Source organism: Cydia pomonella, chromosome 25 (assembly GCF_033807575.1).
Source record: "Cydia pomonella isolate Wapato2018A chromosome 25, ilCydPomo1, whole genome shotgun sequence".
In the NCBI taxonomy this organism is placed as follows: domain Eukaryota; kingdom Metazoa; phylum Arthropoda; class Insecta; order Lepidoptera; family Tortricidae; genus Cydia; species Cydia pomonella.
The window spans coordinates 4,872,148-4,893,746 of NC_084727.1; the positions used below are offsets into that span (position 1 = coordinate 4,872,148).

Consider the following 21,599-nt stretch of genomic DNA (forward strand, 5'->3'; position numbering starts at 1 on the left):
CCAGATTTAGAAGCAACCCGCTTATTAGAATACCTAGGCAGGTATTTTACTTGTTGAAAGTGAACAGTAACCAAATATTTGTTAGAGAAGTGTTATCCTGAATAATAATACTATCAATTAGTATAATAAAATAGGGAGTTTGTTTTTTTTTAATTTTAGTTGGTTCGAGTCCCGGGCGAGGCAAGCGAGTTTTTGAAAATCTTTGAATGCAGTTTTGTTTCTTTTTAAAAATAAAGGAATGTCTCCTTTAAGTAAAATGAGCCAGCTTAAGGATTTAAGCTAGTTTCCCTCCAGGGCCCGACTATCTTTCCACACTGTATATTTGTTGGTAACCCCACGTTAGTTGAACGTGTTCTGGAGACCAGACCTCAAGAACAGGGCCCTGAGTCCCCTATTCACAATTTACTACTTAGACCAAGTTCTGGTGGATGCGACAACCGGCCTTCCTCCTCCCATGATACAGGACATGACTCTGGAGGTCTGGAAATGTGGGGGTGGTCAGCCAGCTTGAAGGGGTGGTCACATTTTTTACATAAGAGTTGGCGGGATTCTTCCATTAAAACTTACAAAAATTCCTGGCAAAAGTGGTGCGTTTGGGCTAATACAAATTCTGTTAGTTAGTAAATAATGTCAAATCCACAGGGGGCCGATTTAGCAAAATTTTTAATTGATCTTCACCTTAAGCAGGGTCTGGCCTATAATAGGTACTATATTAGTATACAAATCAGCAGTTTCAACTCTATGTGATTTAAACATAAATACCCCTCTTAGCTCACATATATTGGTACGCCAGGCATTAAAATCTATACGAAATTCTAGCATTAAAAATAAAAAGGCATACAGAATACAGACGTCCTTGTATATTGGTTCTGCTCTGCTCGCGCTGCTATTTTATTATTATTATGCTCTGGTCGTCGGGTACATGACTTGACGTTATTGACTGTAGGTGATGACAGCTGTATTGAGGCTGATAATTCCATGACTTTCAGGCCAAAATATGGATCTTTTTTTTTTTTTTTTTTTTTTGTTAGAATGGCTTTTGCTGCCAGGGCACTTTGCCAACGTCAAGTTTATTACGGACAAACTTAGGAGTGCACCTATGATTTAGCCCAGAATTTTGAATTTAGAGAATTATATACATAACATGAAAGATTAAACAATATAACATTAAAAATAAACACATATAGCTGTATACATACAAAATATTTAAAGACTTATATTATTTTTATCAAGGAAAAACGCCAACAGTTTTAATACATTGGGTTCAGAACTAGCTAGAAGAGACTTTACATTACAGGGGAGAGATACTTTGAATTTGAGCAAGAGATCGTAGAAGCAAAGACGGTTCAACGGACATTCGAAAAATATATGGTCAATTGTGCCTACGCCATAACCACATTGGCATTCCGGGCTACCTTTTACCTTTATCCTGAATAGAAATTCCGGAGAACACACATGACCCAGCCTTAGGCGAATCAGACTACTCGTTACTTTTTTTTTAAACTTAAATTTGAAAAACCAAGGCTTAGAATAAATGTTTCGTTGAATTTGAAAGAACTGTAATTTATTATTGGTAACCCAAAGATCTGACCAATCAGAATGTAGCTTTTCCGAGGAAAAAATATGGATCTAAAACTGATACTGTAGTAATCGTCAATCTGGATGGCATTTTTTTTTTAAATAAAAATAGTAAAATCTTGGATCCATTATTTTGAGTAAAAAGAGTCATTTTATTATCGCAACCTAGACGTAGAGCTTGTGGTGTTGACAACTTATTTTTGACAACATGCGGACAGCCGAAGGCTGCTTCACGTACAAATATATCAGGATGGATAAAAAAGATCCTACTGCAAGCCGGTATTAAAGATAGTGCTGGCAGCGTCCGGCCTGCAGTAGCATCTAAAAGTTGGGTTGATAATATCCCACTAGATGAAATTCTGGCCAGGGGAAATTGGAGGTCAGAAAATACATTTCTTAAATATTATTGTCGACCAGTTCAACTTGCTAATTTGCCTTCACAATCATGTGCTAATTTATTTACACCAAGTGCGTGAATGATAAATATAATTGATATTGATATGATCAATAGGTTAATTTAAAAATAATTATATCTATATGTTAGAATGAAAACTGTGTATTTCATCTTGAAAGTAAATGTACTTACATTACCTAATGTGTTTCCTCAAACTAACATAGTTATTAAGTCTAGAGTATAAGTACTAACATAATATGGATCTTTGGACTCGAGTCGAGTAATCTGTCGATACCCCCCGTCAGGGGGGTATGAGGGGCCGCTACCGCACAATGGCTGCGGCGGCTGTCGCGGGTCGCTTCCCCACCGACTGGTGGGGTGGTCGAGTGGCCGTCATTTTGGGGACGGTGTGGGTTGCTGGTGTGGGCCAGCTCTTCGCTACCGATCGTTTATCCAACCCCACGGCCCCTAACCTGGTGATACCGTTTGAGCGGGGCCAGGTTATGGAGCCGCGGAGAAGGCGACCGGCAGCTTAGCTGGCGTGTGTGGCGTGTTGTATCCGATTGTGGTGTGGTGTGCAGTGCTGGTCAGCTACTGCTGGTGTAGAAGGGCTCGGGGCAAGTCCCGAGCCCACCTCTCCGGAGGTCTGGTGGTGTGATGCGGCGCGATGTCCCGAAGATGGTCCAGGCCGGCGTTGTCCGCGCGGTCAAACATGACCCGCGCGAGACGCTCGACGAACTCCTCCAGGCCGCGCCACTTCAGTGTCTCGGTGAGGGCTGCGTTGCTGACGTACCGCGGGCACTTGAGGATGGTCCTCAGTGTGAGGGTCTCCTGGCGCCTCATCTTCTCCTTGTTTGACCTGGAACAGAAAGAGTACCAGGCAGGTGAAGCATAGGTAAGTCTTGATCGTACGTAAGCTTTGTACAGACCAAGCTTGGTCCGTACAGGGAGCTTACTGCAGAAGACCGGACGCAGACACATGCGAGCGACTTTCGCTCTTCGAACTGTGTCTGCGGCGTGCCGGTCCATGTTGAGCCTCCTGTCTATGGTCACCCCCAGGTATTTCACTGCGGGCGACCATGTGAGCGGCTGACCTAAAAGGGAAGGAGGGTTGGGCAGGGCGGTGGCTCGCCCTGTGATGAGCGCTTGCGTTTTGCCCACATTGACTGATAGCCTCCATTTGGAGAGCCAGTCAGGAAGGGCATCAAGCGTCGGCTGTATCTTGGCGACAGCGTGCGGCATCTTAAAAGATGTCGCAAAGTAGGCGGCGTCGTCTGCGAAGAGGGCTAGCTGCGCTTGCCCAACGACAGGAATGTCGTCGGTGTAGCACGCATAGCATGCGGGCGACAGGCAGCTCCCCTGCGGGACGCCAGCCTGGATGCGGCGTTCCTGCGACACCGCGCTTTCCACTTGTACGTGGAAGCGGCGGTCTGTCAGGAAGGATGCGATGACTCTCACGATGCGGCGGGGTGCTGTGGACAGAGAAAGTTTGTATATTAGACCATCGTGCCAGACTCGGTCAAAAGCTTTCTCCATGTCTAGGAGAACCGCGACTGTGAACTCCTTCTTGTTGAGCGCCGCGCCCATGTGGTGTAGGACGCGGGTGAGCTGCAGCGTCGTGGAGTGTTGAGACCTGAAACCAAATTGCTCCGGCCTGGGAGTGATGTGTGGTGAGAGGTGCCGGAGCAGCATCCTCTCAAACACCTTAGAGAGGTTGCATAGCAACGTGATTGGCCGGTAGTTCTTCGGGTCTTTTCTGTCCTTCCCTGGTTTGGGAAGGACGATGACCCGCCCGGTCTTCCAGATGTCGGGGAAGTGCCCCGACCGCAGGATCCCGTTGAACAGGCGCGCCACCGCCGCTAAGGTGTTTAGCGGCAGGTGGCGGAGCGCCATGTTTGGGATCTCGTCGGGGCCCGGCGCCTTCCTCGGGTTGCAGTGGCGTTTGATGGACGCCTGGACCTGTGAAGGAGAGAAGTACAGTGGATCATCGTGTGTTTGTACAGGCACGCTGAGATAATCTCGAACGTGCTGAACGATGTCCGCTGTGTGCTGCGGGTCGGTGTCGGGATTGGGCCTGAATTGTTGCTCAAGGCTGCGAGCGAGTATTTTCGCTCTGTCCTTGGCAGTGTACTTCAGGTACCCGTCCGTGTCGTCCAGTAGGGGCCGAATTGGTTCGGGCGCCGTGCTGAGTTGTCTGCATAACCTGTGGATGGACGGAACGTGATCAGTTATGCTGTCAATGTGTGCTTCCCAGCTTGCAGCTCTGTGCTCGCTGAGTTTGTCCCTTAACAGTCGCTCTAGACGATTGAGCTCAGCCTTGACCGACTGAGCCCTAGTCCTTTGCCACTGTTTCCTGTACCAGCGCTTTTTCTCCAAAAGCGCTTGGAGCGGCCTTGGGAGAGGGGTGCGCCGGTCCGTCTGCGGGATCGTGCGGCCTGCCACTGTGAGGGCCGCCTTGATGTCCTCCGTGATTGTTGCTGCTGCTGCGTTGACCTCTTCTGCGGTCGAGATGGGACCTGTACGGGGAGTGTTTACCATGGCTTCTGAAAAAGCCGTCCAGTCGTAGCGGCGTCCAGGTCCTTTGGTGAGTCTCGTCGTCGGCTGGTCTGCGATGGTCAGGAGCACCGGCCTGTGGTCGGATGAGAGATCGTTAAATACCTCGTGCCGCATAAGGGCATTGATTCCGCGTGAGATCGCGAAGTCGATGGTGGTACCTCTGTGGTACACATCAGAGTCGTGGTAGTGGGTGGGCTCGTACGGCCCGGCCGCTACGAGATCCAGGTCCTCCACGATCCGGTAGATGACGTCCCCCGGGGGGGAGTGTGCGGAGGAGTTCCAAGCGGGGTGCTCGGCGTTGAAATCCCCGGCCAGGATGGTCGGCACGGGGGAGTCCACCAGAAGCTGCTGTAGGTCGGCTTGCATCTCTGCTATCCGGCAGTATCCGCAGGGCCTGTAGATAGCAAACAAACGCAGATCATGTCTTTGTAGTTTGATATCTACCCCTAGAGCAGAGAATGATGATGGTTGCGGCATGTCCACCGGTTGGTGGATGATAGTCCTCTTTATGAGGATTGCGAGGCCTCGGTAAGGGGCTCCGTCGTCGGGCCTCCTTTGGTCTAAGCGGTACACGATGTAGCCGCTGGCTGTGAGCGTCATTGATGGTTTCAGCTTTGTCTCGCTGATCAGCATGACGTCGATGTCTTGGCTGTGGAGGAAAGTGCGGAGATCATTAATTTTACCATTTAATGTCTGCGCGTTCCAATATACAACTCTTAAATCTTTCTCTTTAAGGCCGTATAAAAGTGCAGCTGGCGAATAACTTGCGTTATTGCTGAGAGAGGAGGGCTAAGTCTGGGTTTTAGCCAGTCTTAGTCAGAGACTTAATAACTACTACCAACTCGTCTAGCGTTGCCTTCAAGGACTCAGTCACCGCGGCTTGCACCGTGGCGACTATGCTCTTGTGCAACGCTTCGGTGTCGAGCGCGGGGGGCGCTGCGGGTGGCGTCGCTCTGGGCTCTGTTTGTGGCTTCCTCTGCTGTTGCTGTCGTCGCTGCTGACCCGTCGTCCGGTCCTTCGGCTGGTTGGCTGGCGCCATCAGAGAACCTGTGGAAGATTCTACTACCATGACTGGAGTGTCCGAGGCCCTCGTGTCTGGGCCTCGTTGCGGCTGGCGGCGGGTGGGCGGGCGGCGGGTGTGAGAGCGAGTACCCGCACGCCAATTCCTCAGCTCTGCGAGGTAAGCTGGGCACTGCCTGTGGTTGGCAGGGTGGTCCCCGAAGCAGTTGCAGCACGTGGCTGGCTCCTCCTTCGGTCTCGTGCACTCGTTTGAGTGGTGGTCCAGTGAGCACTTGACGCACCGGACCGCCCTGTGGCACCCGTGGGAAGAATGCCTAAACCCCTGGCACCGGTGACATTGCGGTGGCCCGGGCTTACCTCTCCAAGGTTCGACACGAACCTTGGTGGTGATGCCGGCTAGGTCCGTGAGGTCCAGGAAGCCTGGATTCTCGCGTTCCGTCCCGACGAGCTCGACGAAGAACACGCTGCTTCCTCGTCCTCTGCCTGGGGATATAAGTTTAGAACGCGATACGTTATACCCCTTTTCGGCGCAAGCGTCCTTGACGTCTTGCACCGTCGTTGTCGGTGGAAGGCCGCGGATTGCGGCCTTCATTGGCATGGCGGACCTCTCCGCGTGCTCGACGAACTCGAGCTTGTGGTGAAGGTCCCGCTGCTCTACGAGGTACTTCTTGACCCCTATGTATTCTACCCCGGACCTAGGGTAGAAACGGAGGCCTTTTGGGCCTGCGGTCTCGGTTGTGGCCGAGAACCCAAGCCGCTTGTTGATGGCCTGTACGTGACGGCGCCAGTCCGGGAAGTCCTCGACCAGGATCTGGGGTGGCTTGTACTTGGCCGGTTGGCCAGGCCTCTTCTTGTTGCTGGCTGTGGAACCTGCGGATGAAGAGGGGGCGGTATTAGCCTTTTTGGGCTTTGGCGGCGGCGATTTAGCCGCGGTGGCGTACGTGTCAGTGCTAGTTGCCGGCGTTGGCAGCAGCACTTTACGTTTTGGTGGCTGGTGTGATGTTCCGGCGGCTGGTGTCGATGGCTCCGCTGTGTCCATCGGCTGTTGGGATACCTGTGGGCAGACCGCGGGTTGAGTAGGACCGCGCGACACAGGAGTGATACGGTTGCATTCCCGTTTCTCCTCCTGTGTCGGCGGGCTGTCCTCTTCCCGCTGTCTCTTCTGTTGACGCACCCCAGAGTGCGTCAACAGGGTTGACAGTAGCGCCGCCTCGAGCGGACCGAGGACGCAACTATCTAGCGATCCCCGAGCTACTCTGTCGAGTTTCTCGAAAATCGCCATCCAGGCGTCCCCGGTCATCTCGAGGCCGGGCTGAGGGCGGCAGGGCGACTTGCGGCGGCGTTGCGGCGAGTTGGCCGGCGTGATGAGGTTGCCGGCCGGTTGGGACGGACTTTCGGCACGTGGTGATTTACTACCACGTGGCGATTGGTCAGACCGAGACAAGTCTAGTGGCGACAAGTCGAGGCACGAGAAATCGCCACGTGCCAGACTCTCGACGACTGCTGTCTGCTCCGGCTCCCCGTCCTCGGGCGTCCCCGAATCGCATTGGCCCTCCGCGTTTGAGCCTTCGCTAGTAGCTTCCACGGAGTCAACGACGTCAATGTGCTCTTCCGAGTCACTATTTGACATGGTTGACCCCGTGTAGCTTCCACGCGCCGGCAAACGCTTTGGCCCTTTACTCTCGGGTTCGTCCTCGGTCTCGGCGAGCAGGAGCAGGCCAGTGTCCGGGAGTTTTATCACCCGTGCCGACGAAGTCGTCGCTGTGGCTGCGCTTTCCTCCGTTGTGGCCTTTACCGCCTTGGGAGGCGTCCTCTGAATGAACATTGTGTTGCGTCGCGGGTTGACCTGTAAATTAACACAGGGTAAGCACAAGATAATACAGTAAGCACTATGTTGGGACTGGGCTATGGTGCCCCGTTCGTGGTTTGGGTTGTCACCGTTAGGTATCCACCAACAAACGGCCACTACGAAAGTGGTCTTTCAACACTGGGGGCCACTGCACTTTGCACAAACACTGAAGCTAACACAAGACAACTAGTGAGTTGGATAGGGTGCGTAGGTCTCGAGAGCTAGCTCAAGCGCGTGCGGTCCCTTCAACGTCACAGTCGCGACTTATCTGTCTCTGTCTCTTTGGACTCCACATCAGAAGAGTAGTATGGGCGCATACCAAGATAATAAATTCGTGAGCGGCGTACGCGCACCGACATATACAGTGCGCGCCAATACATGCAGTGTGCGCCAACCTCTAGCAACCGGTCCAGCCAGGCAGGCGCGCAGGAGCGGGCACCGGCCGCCCGACAGAGCTAGCCGGGCCGCGATCGCGCACGCACGTACCACTTCGCATCAGCTTCGCCGCGCGCTATCAATACGCGATCTTATTTGTAAAACCGTATCGTTTCAATTTCTCATTTCCTATCTTCTGTATCGTCCTGGTTCTTTCTGCATTATACCTTTGTTAATTTCTTCTATCTACGTGTTTTCTTCAGACGCCTGCAACCTTCTGCCTAGACCTGCTAATTAAATAGCGTTTAAATAATATTATATCGCTAAAATCTGAAATAAATAATTTTTATTTTTATTTTATTTTTATTAAACTTGCTCATTTGGTGATTAAAGTGTTTTTGTGTACATACATCTAATTTAATTTCTTAAAGTAATGCTATGATTCTACGATTTATTGTGATTCTCTTTTAAACATATCTACATGATACTAGGCGTAATCAAAGATACTTATGTAAAGATTAATTAATTAATTTTAAATTATGGTATAATTACATATACCTAATTAGCATTATTTTTGCTTTCATATACTTATTTGTTTATTGTCTGTAATTATTGCAAATGAATATCATAAAAATAAAAGATTGTTATACAATATACATAATGTCTTTTAAAATTCTAATGTTCCCTAAAATTCCTAATCACATTGGCGCCATACAGTGCATCAGGCGATATCAAACAGATTTCAAATTATTTATTTATGTTAGGCTTCAAATAACCGTTCAAAGCTTAATAGCAGCGTTTTACCTACCATTAAAACGCTTATTAACAGTAATCGTTGTTGTAACAAATGTGGTAAGTACAACGCACGGAAACTATGCGTGCCCTGCGTATGGGAAACGTTGTTTACGGTGTTCGCGCATGAATCACTTTTCGCGTATGTGTGGCGTATATCAAATTGAGGAGTCGGACCAACAGGAAATATACTTATTGTCTTAAAAATGAGATAGATGAATGGTCGATCGATTTAATTATTAATAGCCATAATTTAAGGTTTGAACTTGATACGGGAGCCGAAGTTAATGTTTTGCCATTACACTACTTATCTCAAGTTGGTTTAAGCAAAGAAAATTTAATGGTTACCATGTCGCGGCTACACGGTTATACTGCATGGAAAGAACTTGGATGTTCTAGGCAAATATTTTTTGGAGTTTTGGAGATATTATTTTTGGAGTTTAAAATGGTGGAAGTGCCGTCCTCTCCTGTATTAGGTAAATATGATTGCAAGGTAATGAATTTGGTTAAAAGTGTATTTGCAGTGAGTGAAATAGAGCAATTCCTCCGGCGTTTGTTACGGAATATAAAGATGTATTTCAGGGTATAGGTTGTTTGCCTGGTAGTTATAAAATTTGAGTGGTAGGTACTTAGGACATACAATTACGAAGAAAGGTCTATACCCAGATGATAGTCGTATCTCGGCTATTATTAATATGCCTAGGCCACAGAACAGTAAGGACGTTGAACATTTGTTAGGACTAACAACGTACGTGGGTAATTTCATACCTAATCTTTCTAATAAAACCGAACCACTCAGAGAATTGTTGCTGAAAGATATAGAGTGGCATTGGAATGAGAGACATGAAAACACATGGAATATCATAAAAAAATATTTGTCCGAAAAACCAGTGTTGCAATATTACAGTATGACTAAGCCCATAAAACTTTCAGTAGATGCGAGTAAGAATGGCCCTGGATGTGTACTTTACAAGATGGTCTGGCCGTGTGCCTCAAAAGCGCTTACAAAAACTGAGCAAAGATACGCACAAATAGGGAAAGAGTTATATAGGTACATACGTATATGTGATAGGTCAGTGCGTATATGCATGTGAAAAGTGTTATGGTTATATTTATGGGCGCTCAGATATAACGATCGAAACCGACCATAAGCCCCTGTTGAGTATTATAACAAAACCGATTGTGGATGCCCCACCCAGGTAGCAGCGCCTGCTATTAAGGCTCCAACCATATTCGTTTCAGCAGTTGCAAATCGCGGACGCGTTATCGCGCGCCTACGAGCCGCCTGCGGCTGCTTCTATTGATCATCATGACCTGCAAGACGAACTTACAGAGGCGGTGCATACAATGCGCTAACTGATACGCACTATTTAATACTACAAAAAGAAACAGATATTGATAGTGAGATGCAGCTGTTAAGAAAGTATATTAGAAAAGGATGGCCAGAAGAAAAAAAGACGTAGAAGACGTTGTGAAGCCGTATTGGCAATACAGAGAGGATTTTACAGAAGGAAATGGATTATTATGGAAAGGATGTCGAATAATAAGTAATACCTAAAAAGTTACGCGGTGACGTCGTTTGTGGTGCTAAATGATAGGTTCCACCCCTTTATGAGTTTTGTTATTACATTTGCTCTGCCATGTCTTCGGTTTTTTCTTCTTTCAGGATCTCTACCAAGCCCTTACGTATCTCCTCTACGGTTAAGTCTTTGGTCGGGATGCCACGTTCCGTGGCTTCTTGTATCAACTCTGGTTTCTTCAGTTGGTATATCCAACTTGTAGGCATTTGTAATACCTACCGGTTGGCAGCGGTTGTACGGTGAGCGGTTCTCTGTGCAGGAGGTAAATTTACCTGGATGGAGCGTCGGGGCTCCGGGCGCATGTATGTGCGGGCTAGATGTAATCTACGGGTGGACGGGTTGCGACAGTCCCCCCAAATCGGTGCGGTGATGCTACGTACGGTATACCCGGTACGGTATATGGCAAATATTTATTTATTTATTCTTATCCCTGTCCTTTCTCGAGCACCGGTTCCTTCCAGGGCATTTCTCAGAGGTGGCTTTTTTACGTGTCCGGGGGCATAAACATGTGAATTTGTTGCCTATAAAATCTGAATTAAATCATGCAAATCCATCAGCATCTGATACACCTGGACAACTGGTAAAACATTCCATGTAGTATATATATTATAAGAAAATAAATGTTAAGTGCTAAAATTGACGAACAGTGGGTATGTCCCGCACCCAGATTTGTTGAAACAAAAAATCATAACTTAAGACTGGAATTTTGTTTTAATTTTTAAAGTTGGTTCACGTATTCTACATAAGCCTATTATTTATATTATTAGACTCAAAATAATTGACGCATTAATATTACAAAATAAATCCAATTATTCGACTTGTCCCGCGGCAGCACGTGATTTCACTGGAATTTATAAACCTTGTCGGCATTTCACAAAGGAATATACCAGGAACGCCGCGCCGCGTGCGCAGGTAGGTTCAGTCGTGCCACGTTTATCGGCGAGAGCAGACGTCGGCTCCCGGTCTGCAAGCGCATTTCGTAAAGGTGTGTTCGGCATTCGGTGGGTTTGGTTACGTGATTTTTTGAATTCGGTGACGCCATTAATTGTTTAAGTGCTTGTGCTTTTTTCGGTTACATAGTGCGTAAGCCACCCTCAGAGGTATGTGATTTGGATATTAGAAACTCTTTTACATACTATGATTATGTTTTCTGTAATTGTCTAAAAGCGATTAAAATTGAATTCAGTGGGCGTGATTACCGTGGATTCGGTGGGTTTTTGACCACCGAAATCAAAAAATAGACCACCGTTGTCAATCTTTACTATAAATTGTACTTTACAATTGTTCGTTATTTTTGTACTTTACATATACAATGATAATTTAAATTATATACGTTAACATGTGCTTATTATATATGTCCAAATAAATATATAATTTTGATTGTTAAGCTGGTGCCATATTTATTGGTTTTTATTTACAGTACAATCTGTAATATTATATGAACATGCATACAAAAAGCAGTTAATTTAATAGTCTACATTAAAAAAAGTTTCATAAAAAAAATTTTTACAACTCAGAACACATTCCTGTGGGTGGTTTTTTAAATCTAATTCTATTATTTAAAATTAAAGCATAAAATCTTCTAATTTAATTTGAATTGAGAGCTTATTCGAGCTGGCGTTTACGCTTACAAAACTGAGTTTTTTTTTATGTGACCAGAAGTGAATTTTACTATTTGAAAAATATAACAATTTATAGATAGCTCATATAGTATTACATATAATATAAATAATACCGATCCCATTTTGTAACGAAATGCCAGCTTGCATTTAAGTGTTATTAGACGGGAAATGTCGCCTTTTGATAATTTTTATGTAGCTAAAACTAAAATGTTCACGTCTCTTGAAAAATAATTAAAATCTTAATGAAAAAAGACTGTCGAAGAAACTGATAATTTCCTACCATTTATTATTTTAATTTAAAAATAGTAAATGACAAAAGAGTATTTTGTTTAAGATAACTTTAGAATTTAATGAGTATTGTGATATTTGTGATGTGTCTGCACATTGTCAGACAAACCGACTGAATATTATATTAATAGAGATCTAGACATTACATAGTTAAAATTAAGTTTAAGCAGGGTATTACGCAGTTTTTTTCTTTTCAATTTTATGTTAAAGGTTAAAGCATAACTGTTATTTCCTTCCTAAGTTTTTTATTTTCTTTTGTTGTTGATTGTCAAGTGTTTGCTTGCGAGCAGGCTAATTTTGCCTTGCTTTTAAAAGATCTAATTAGTTTATTTTGAGAGATTTAAACTTTAATTTGTTATTGATTTTAACTGCTTATTTAAAATAATGATTCTTTTACCGTCCTATCTTGATTTTGATTTGACTTTTCGTTTTTGAAGCCATTTACTTTTATAATCATAAATCCATAGTTTTTAGCAGAGCATAACTTTGTTTTATGATGAATCACAATAATAACATAATTATATCTTCATTATGATGTCTTTAAATTGATAATTAAACTATTTTAGTGCTAAAATAATATTGTTTTATTACAATCTTGGTAAATTTTGAATTCAGTGGCACCCTTTTTATTAATATTGATTTCGGTGAGTGTGTTTGATTTCAGTGTTTAGAAAAACTCAAATATCTCGCGAACCTTCACGTCTATAAGGAGGCCTTCACTACCAATATTTTTTAAATTGAAGCCTACTTGTTAATTTTAACATCACATGTCTATAAAGTAAAAAAAAAAAATCGGCACCGAAGTCAGGCACCGAACGTCACCTCTGAGAAATGCCCTCCAGGATACCATCTGGACTCCTACGTGAGTTATTTAGTTGGGCGCTAGATGTGATGTACGGGTGGGCGGGAAGCGACACTCCCCCTAAATGGATGCGGTAATGCTACGGTGTAGCAGCCCTACGGTATATATATTTATTTATTTATAACTACCCCTGTCCTCTCTTGAGCACCGGTAATATTACTGGTGTGTCTCTTTGATGCCAACTTGAGCGTGCCGTTCTCAGAGGTTATTTTGGAGAATTTAGATTTGTCGCCGTAAGAAGAACAGCCGCTGTCTAAACACCAAATATCTTCTTTAATGCTTGAATTCACGGTACTCAGACAGACGTTGAAGTTGCTAGTCTGGTTTCTGTTCGTTTTCTCATTTGAAGTCTTCTTTTTGCTCCAACATGCCTCAGTAGCGTGACCTTTCTTTTTGCAGCTCTTGCAGTACGGTTTCGAGTTCTTTTTCTTGAAATGGTACGCTTCGGAGCTCTCTGGTTGTTCACTACAACTCCTGACCTGATATTCTTCTAGAATTTTTACCTTCAGGTCGTCAGGATCGGGCAGGGCGTCTCTTGATTCAATCGCGATGCGAAAGTTTTCAAATGTAGTTGGCAAATTGTAGAGTAGCATTATGCTGAGCAATTCCGACGGTATTTTTATGTCCATGTCGGCTAGCTTGTCGACGATATCCATGAAATTATTTAAGTGATCACGAATATCTTCTTCTGTGGTCATCCGTTTTAGAACCAATTGTTTTAACAAGGTTGCTTTTCTCGCAGGGCCGGTGCTTTGATCGCTGGCTTTGATAAATCGCTTTTAATTTGTCCCATACGGCTTTTGATGACGTGCAGATCTTCACTTGTTTTAGTTCGGAAGGTGACAGTAAAAGAAAAATTTCAGCCCTTGCCTTCAAATCTTCCTTGGTGAAAATTTACTTCGTTGTCTCATCCGCTTTTGGTGACATTATTTTATCGCCACTAACGATGTCCCAATAGTCGTTTTTGATCAGGACGGCTTGCGCTTGTAAACACCATGTGTCATAATTTGACTTGTTCAACGGTTCAATATTTCTATAACTCGTCGATACCATCTCGATTATTTCCAAGCGCGTAGTTTCAGGAACCACGCTCTGCTACCATTTGTGAGGGAATATGAGAGGGCAGCTGGAGTTTGATTAAATCACGGAGCACAGACATAATGTTTATTCTACAAATCCTTTTTTAGGGTTCCGTAGTCCTTATAGTTTCGCCATGTCCGTCTGTCTGTCTGTCTGTCTGTCCGAGGCTTTGCTCCGTGGTCGTTAATGTTAGAAAGCTGAAATTTGGAATGGATATATAGATCAATAAAGCCGACAAAGTCCGGGCTGGGCATCCGCTCCACGGGGGACTTGGCTCTCCCTGCTTTTCTCTCATCTGTCCATAGCACCGTCAGCCTCATCAGTGATATTCTTAATGTCATCAATCCCACTGATGTGGTAGTGGTGGGCTTGGCAGAGGCAGAGTCTACATGGGGAGCCAGATTTCCCGGCGAGAGCCCACCTACAGAAAAAACTAGCCAAGCTGCCTGGGACTCGGTAAATATAAAATCGGTCCACACAAGTCACACAACACTTTTGAACGACAGTTGTAACCCCAGCGAGCGCGCTCGATTATTGGCTGTATCTGAGCCTGCAGAATCAGGGCACTGGTTACACGCTTTGCCGTCGCGGAACATAGGATCTCTTTTAGACCCGGCCGCACTGCGTGTAGCCGTATGCCTCAGGCTCGGGCTAAAGACCTGCGAACCGCATCCCTGCTGCCGCTGCGGAGTGAGAGACAATGAACGTGTCATGAGAAGTATGCGATTCCGGTAGACATGAAACCTAAATCGTATTTAGTTTAAATGATCATTGCAAGTCGCATGAGTATGTGTTTACTTGACTGTTATGTCAACTTACACTGGAAATCTGAGGCCGCGAGTCAGTTATTTGCGGTGAATCAGCTGAGTTGCTTAGGCGAAGGCGATTATTGTATTGTCTTTTACGACATTTACTATATTAACCTTTATAACCGACTTAAAATAATAACGATTGTTATAATACCTTTTTTGAAGGTGCACATGTTTAGCGATAAATTTAAACTTCACTTTCCAACACAGTACTTACATTTTAACCACTTTTCCACGGCTTTGCCGCCAACACAAGGAAACACAAGACAGCGTATACTTGTACACAGCGTATACACACCCAACCCAACTTTTCAGGCGGAAAAGGCGCGAAATTCAAATTTTCTTTGGTAAGTCAACTATTTGCGCCTACTGTTAACACTTAGCATGTGTTTGTGTTAACGACATTGCACATGTTACACCACTCACACCCGCATACGACGGAAACCTGCTTTATCAACGCGAGTCACCTGCTTTACCGACAGCACCGCGTTCCTTAATGCTTGTTCGGACTACGTTAGTAATTGAGTCAAGTAGCAAGTATTTTAGTTACTAAACGTGCCAGAACACCCAACCAGGTGAGAAAAATAAAAAATCGCAATGAGTGACGATACGATTTTAAGTCGACACGAGTTTCGAATTAACTATTCGCAAATGTATTACAATACATATGGCCCTTAAAATTTTCGATATAGTTACGTAATGTGCTAATTATCGCACTAGTGCGGTAAAGTAGCTCCATATGTACTGTAAAATAAGTAACAATATATATTTGACCATTGTGGCACATGTGTACCTATATATTTGACCATTTTGTTAATAGTATTTTTGCAAAGAAAAGAAAAGGTAATCTAATTAACATATGATGTGACTTATTAACTATCAGTCTTCTGGGATTATTCCAAGGATTTGCTTTTTAAATTGAATTTTGGTAGTGTTAAAGATGTCGACTGAGACGAGGCTTTTAGGCAGCGTTGGTGGCGAACGTGGGCACGGCGAACAGGAGGCCTACCGCGAAAACCGAAATTCGCCAATTGCGGGGATTTTTCTCTTTTACTCTCTCTAAGACGTCATTAGAGTGACAGAGAAAAATGCCCGCAATTGACGAACTTCGATTTTTGCGGTAGGCCCCCAGGGCCATAGAGCGCGCCCCGCTCCGCGGCACCCGGAACCGCATGAGTTGTAGTAGCTCGCTGCTGTTGTACTCACTCCTACATATATTGTAAAGTACCATAGCATCTGACATTACTCGTCGCGTTGACAATGATGATACTTTGTTATAGTGACTTAGCAAGTTTTTGTACGGCATCCTCTTTTCTGTAAGTCTCTTATGCATGATTCTCAGAAATTTGTACCATTTCAATTGCATTAGAGTATTTGGCATAAAGAGGATTCCATACAACTGACGCATACTCTAAATGTGGTCTTACTAACGCTTTTTAGAGCAGTAGGTATGTATCCGCCTTTTTAAATACCTTAGCTTTAATTATGGCCTGGAGGCGAGTCTTTTAAGCCAGGGCGGCTACCGGGAAAATCAAAATTCGTCAATTGCGGGCATTTTTCTCTGTCACTCTAATTACGTCTTAGTGAGAGTAAAAGAGAAAGATCCCCGCAATTTGCGAATTTCGGTTTTCGCGGTAGGCCCCCAGCTGCGCATATTCAAAGGCATTTTTTCATTCTCAACTTCATGTATGTTAAGGATGGATAACCCTGGCCGCAGGGAATGATATGTGCAAGCGAGACAGCGCTATGCATGTGTAGAGTATGCATAATAATTAACGCAGACAATTTTAATAATTTAAAAATAAAGGCCAACAGAATTATGCATAAGATTGCCCAATGGTTCTTATCAAATGGAATGCAACTAAACATTGACAAAACTAATATTATGCACTTCCAACTGCGAAAAAGTGACGAATATAAATTTAATACCGTTATAAATGACGTTACTCTATCTCAAGTTGATCAGGTGAAATATCTAGGCTTCACGATGGATTCAGGTTTGACATGGTCCCCCCATATAGACGCGATTTGCGACAAGTTAGCTTCCGCCTGTTTTGCCCTATCCAGACTCGCACCCATCTTGACACCTGCCAACCTCAAAACTGCTTATTTTGGATACTTTCACTCAGTCTTAACCCAAGGTGTCGAGCTATGGGGTACGTCAGCAGACTGTGACAGACCGTTTAAACTACAGAAGCGGGCCCTTAGAATAATATCTGGCAAGCCCTACGATCACCCAGCCCAAGCGTTATTTAAGGACCATAAAATCCTCACTCTGCCTTGTATCTTCATATTGATGGCCTGCCAACACGTGAGATCTAATCTGGACCAAGACACAACGCGCGGACAGTGTCATGGTAGAAATACTCGAGGTGCACACCTGCTACTTGTCCCGCACCGCAGACTCGCTAAAGCTCGAAAGTCACTCGCTGTCCTAGGTGTCAAAAAAAAATTTTTTAATTTTATCAATAAAGGAATATGAATATAATTATAACACCCTACCTAGTGACATAATTACCTCTGCGAGTGATAAAATATTTAATAATAAACTTTAAAAAATGTTGATTGACCTGTGTTGCTAGTGTGAATGAATTTATTTTGAGGAAGTGTGAATAACATATAAATTAGAGAATTTAAATAAATAAACGAGTTCCTATAATTGGCTTCCTGTATCTACTATATTTTTCTATGTTAATGTCACAGCTGTTGGATCTCCAAATAAATAAAATAAAATAAAAAAATAAACATAATAATTGTAATTAAAATTGCAATCAATATAAATTGACCATTGTGATGTACTCGTAATAATATGGTTGACATTGTACAGTATGGTAAAGCATCCTCATTGAATTGACGTGTAAAATTTGTATAATTTTATCAATAAATGTATCTTATCTTATCTTATCTAGAGCGACGTCCCGTTCACACCTGTCATTCGGTATATAAACGATGGAAACCGAATGAAAGTTTCAAAGAGCATATAATCGATATAATCACTACGATCCTTAAAAATTCCGTGCGTCAGTGGTTAGCCAAAAGTGCCAATTACATCCACACTTTATAAGGCCTGATATCAGACCCGAGTTCGGGTCCGAGCAAGAGTATTTTTCCGTTTCACCAAATATCAGCACATCATTTACAATATTCGAAATGTAAAAAAAATATTCATGTGCAAAAATATCAAACATTGATTATTTTTGTCAATTAGAGACAAAGTATTTTTTACATTTCAAATATTGTTAACGATGTGCTGATATTCCGTGAAACGCAAAACGATTATCAGGCCCGAAATCGGTCCCGATATCTGGAAGTGTGGATGTAATTGGCGCTTAAGGCCTCTCCAAATGTATAGGCCCGTCAAATTTAAAAAATGCAAGCGCGTAGGGTAATCGTCCCATAGAAAATTTGAATTGCGCTTTAATCTACTGAAAAAAGATGTTTGACCGGCTATTATATTACCAACTTTTTTTCTGATATTTTTCTTTATGTTTATTGTTTTTCTCTGTCACTCTAATTACGTCTTAGTAAGAGTAAAAGCGATAAATCTCCGCAATTTGCGAATTTCGGTATTTGCGGTAGGCCCCCTGTTTTCTGTATGTTGTCAGGAATGTTAAAACCACGTTAAAACACGGTTAGTGCGTGGTTTTAATTTTGTCGCATTGCTTAATGTTATGGTAATTGCTCTGGTATATGGTGACTGAGTTTCGTTGATTATATTATTAATTAGTTTGGCTTGGCTGTGGAAATTCGAACGCACAATGCACCGACAAACGAACGCCATGAAAATGTAAGTTACTTTTCTATAAGTACTCATAAGGGTTTCTGCAAACTGCCAGATTCAAATTAGGGTTTAATTAAACACTTTAAAACTCTTGCCGAACAGTAAAGCGCCTATTACTTACATTCACGTGGTTGGCAGGCCCTTTTCTTAGGAAGGCTTTCTTTCAAATACTGCCCAGCCACTATATAGATATATAATGACCTCTTCAATGTATTGGTACAAGAGTTTTTTTGTTTCTTAGTACTAACTATAATAATTTCTCAACTTGCAGGATCAATATTGAGAAGAAGGGCTCCACTTCATTGAAGCTTGGCTTCTCAATTGATGCACTAGCATATGGCAGCTACATAAGCCATATCTTTGATATTCATAACATAATAGACATACAATTTCTTCTCAAACAACATGAAGGCAATGAAATCAGTTATTTCATCTGCACAAAAAAAGCTGACTCAGCCAGTACAAGCAATTTAATAATTAAGATTCGAATAACCTGCAAGAAAACTGCGCACAACTGCTATTTGACATGTAAAGATCACTGGAGCCAGTGGCAAGCTATGGGAAAAGATTTATCAAATGACTCAAAAAAATACCTTAATCTCCATTTCACTTTATCTATCACTTCTAAAAGAAAAGATGAAGTTACAACGAGCCTTCATGAAGACAAACTATTTACCGACTTTCAATTAAGAGCAGCTGACGGCAGTGTTGCAGTACACAAAGCACTTTTAGCTGCGAATAGTCCAGTATTTAAGACTTTGCTTAGCGGACAATGGAAGGAGACAACTGAAGGCTGCCTACAAGTGAAAGGAGTGACTCTCTGTACACTTAACCAGCTCAAAGACTACATGTATTTGGGGGTTATGCCTGACAGTGATGTTTCTTCACTTCTCCTATTAGCAAACTACTACCTAATTGATACCCTAAAAAAAGAATGTATCATAAAAATCGCTCAAAGCGTGACGTCTGAGAACTTATACAAATTATTAGAATTTTCTACACGTAATCAGATCCCAGAATTGACATATGCAATACTTGAAGCTGTGCCAAAATATATGGTGAAATTAGCTCAAAAAATAAAGGTCTCAAAAAGCTAACCATTAGACATATTTAGTATAGAAAATCAGTTAATGATGATCAAACATTTTTGATTTTCATAAATATTTTATAATGAAGCTGTTGATTATACCAAAGTAAATTATTCTTAGATTGGTACCTATTGTTTAAGTAGGAATATAATTTATTTTAAAGACAAGGAAATATGCCAAGTTGTTTATTAGGACATATTGATATGTGGCTTTCATATATTCATATATTCCATTTTCATATATTCCATAAGAGAAGGGTCCTTATGCACATGCAGCCGCTTTAGAGTTTTAGACATGGTACACCACATATTAGCACCTAGTGTTAACTTTGTCAAAAATATTACTAGATGGAGCTATACAATGATATGCATTCGTAAAACTACTAGTTTGGAAATTATATGCCTGTATAACAGTGGTCAGACAAAAACAGTTATTTGTCTTGTAGTTGTATAGAAATGAAGCCTTTGTATATTTTCTTGTCTCCATTGATTCACTATATTGAGCCTCGTGATGACCAGCTTCCTTAGTACAGTCAGCGTCAAAAGTAGCGGATGGAACAATGCACCGAATGTATCTGACACCGTCGCATGGTTTTCCAATGTAGTGTCTACTATAGTCTAATTGTTGGACATAGTTCGGCCGAATTTCACATACCCATACTAATGGAGTTTAGTTCTCTTTTTAAAACTTTGTGTTGGATTTTAGTGAAACTTTGCACATACAATGACATGAGGTATATCTAGTTCTGTAATTAGTTTATATAGCTCCAGTTATTAAACAAACGAAATAGAGCATAAACAAGTTTTGTGTGAAAAACTTAAATTCGCTGTATTTTTTTAACTATGGTATCTGAAGCTACATAAACTCATTACAGTACTAGATATACCTTATTCTATTGTAAGTACAATGTTTGATACCAATCTAGCTAGTCGCTTTAAAATGAGAGCGTAACTACGTTTATATGGAGCAACAAGCTTAAGCTATAAGATACTTCTGACGCATGGTCTGATATGTTATTTTAAAAGCTGACTGTACATAGGCAACAATAAATTTTTGATTCTGACAATTTATTATGACAATTAAAACTTGCATGTCACCAGGAGCTTAAATAGTGTTATTTTATTTTAAGACCTTACACATGTTTTTAAGTGCGACAGCTGTAAGTGCTCTCAAATATCTGAACATGCGCTATGGTCAAGGCGCTAGAGTGCTTGTTCAGATATTTTTGAGGACCTCGGCCGCTCAGATATATCTGATGGCGACTGTACTACCTAATATGTATATGTGGGTGGGCTGGGTTTAGTAGCTCCTCTTGGTACAAATCCACAAAAATATTAACTTATATTATGCACAATAGATAACAACAACCAAATAGTCTGTCTAACTTTGTACCGACTTTGACAAAACAAAGTTTGGAAGTGTCAGTGAAATCAAAGAAATAGTGCTGATGTTGTGTTCTTTAAGATGACTCACGCTAGAATGTTCCGGGTCCCAGCCGAGGCGTGTAACATTTGGTTTTCACCGGCTCGGGATGGAAAACCAAGTGTCGGACGCCTCGGCCCGGAACTTCTGGCGTGAGTCGTCCTTTATTCCATTGCCACCATTGACATATAAGGACAGGCCCTACGGGCACAAAAAATGGTGCTAGTTCAATAGTGTCACTCACGAATTCGAGCCAATCGTGCAGTCTAACGCAACTAGTTGCGACTAATCATCAACCAATCGCGTTGTGGCGTTAGTCTGCACGATTGGCTCGAATTCGTGTGCATGACACCGCTGTACTGGCTCCATTCTCAATGCCCGTATGGCCCGTCCTTAGATGTATGTCAATTTGTGAATGATTGCCACTGTGTTCAAGTATAACCATATTTTCTGGTATATTCTGAGCGAACTATACTGAAATATGAATAACGAAACTAAGAAAT

The 21,599-nt window shown here is 42.9% G+C and overlaps 2 protein-coding genes across 2 annotated transcripts; one reads left to right on the plus strand and one right to left on the minus strand.

Annotated features, from left to right (window-relative positions):
* Window positions 1-2,244: 2,244 nt before the first annotated feature.
* LOC133531290 (uncharacterized) lies at window positions 2,245-13,614 on the minus strand. Its single transcript, XM_061869422.1, has 3 exons — window positions 13,045-13,614; window positions 5,371-7,394; window positions 2,245-5,177 (listed from the first exon to the last, which is right to left on the minus strand). The coding sequence occupies exons 1-3, from the start codon at window positions 13,612-13,614 to the stop codon at window positions 2,564-2,566; spliced, it is 5,208 nt and encodes a 1,735-aa protein (XP_061725406.1). The 3' UTR covers window positions 2,245-2,563.
* A 4,193-nt stretch (window positions 13,615-17,807) lies between these two features.
* On the plus strand, window positions 17,808-19,882 carry LOC133531748 (uncharacterized). Its single transcript, XM_061870130.1, has 2 exons — window positions 17,808-18,592; window positions 18,858-19,882. The coding sequence occupies exons 1-2, from the start codon at window positions 18,564-18,566 to the stop codon at window positions 19,681-19,683; spliced, it is 855 nt and encodes a 284-aa protein (XP_061726114.1). The 5' UTR covers window positions 17,808-18,563; the 3' UTR covers window positions 19,684-19,882.
* The last annotated feature ends 1,717 nt before the right edge of the window (window positions 19,883-21,599 follow it).

Bases quoted from the DNA above. Each gene is read 5' to 3' on its own strand.
- LOC133531290 (XM_061869422.1), bottom strand. From the start codon at position 13,614: ATGACCACAGAAGAAGATATTCGTGATCACTTAAATAATTTCATGGAT. The intron at 7,395-13,044 runs GTAGTTATAAAT...GTTAATTTACAG, and splicing joins GTGCTCAAGAGAGGACAGGG to GTCAACCCGCGACGCAACAC. The intron at 5,178-5,370 runs GTTGGTAGTAGT...TTTCCTCCACAG, and splicing joins TTGAAGGCAACGCTAGACGA to CCAAGACATCGACGTCATGC.
- LOC133531748 (XM_061870130.1), top strand. From the start codon at position 18,564: ATGCACCGACAAACGAACGCCATGAAAAT. The intron at 18,593-18,857 runs GTAAGTTACTTT...CTCAACTTGCAG, and splicing joins CAAACGAACGCCATGAAAAT to GATCAATATTGAGAAGAAGG.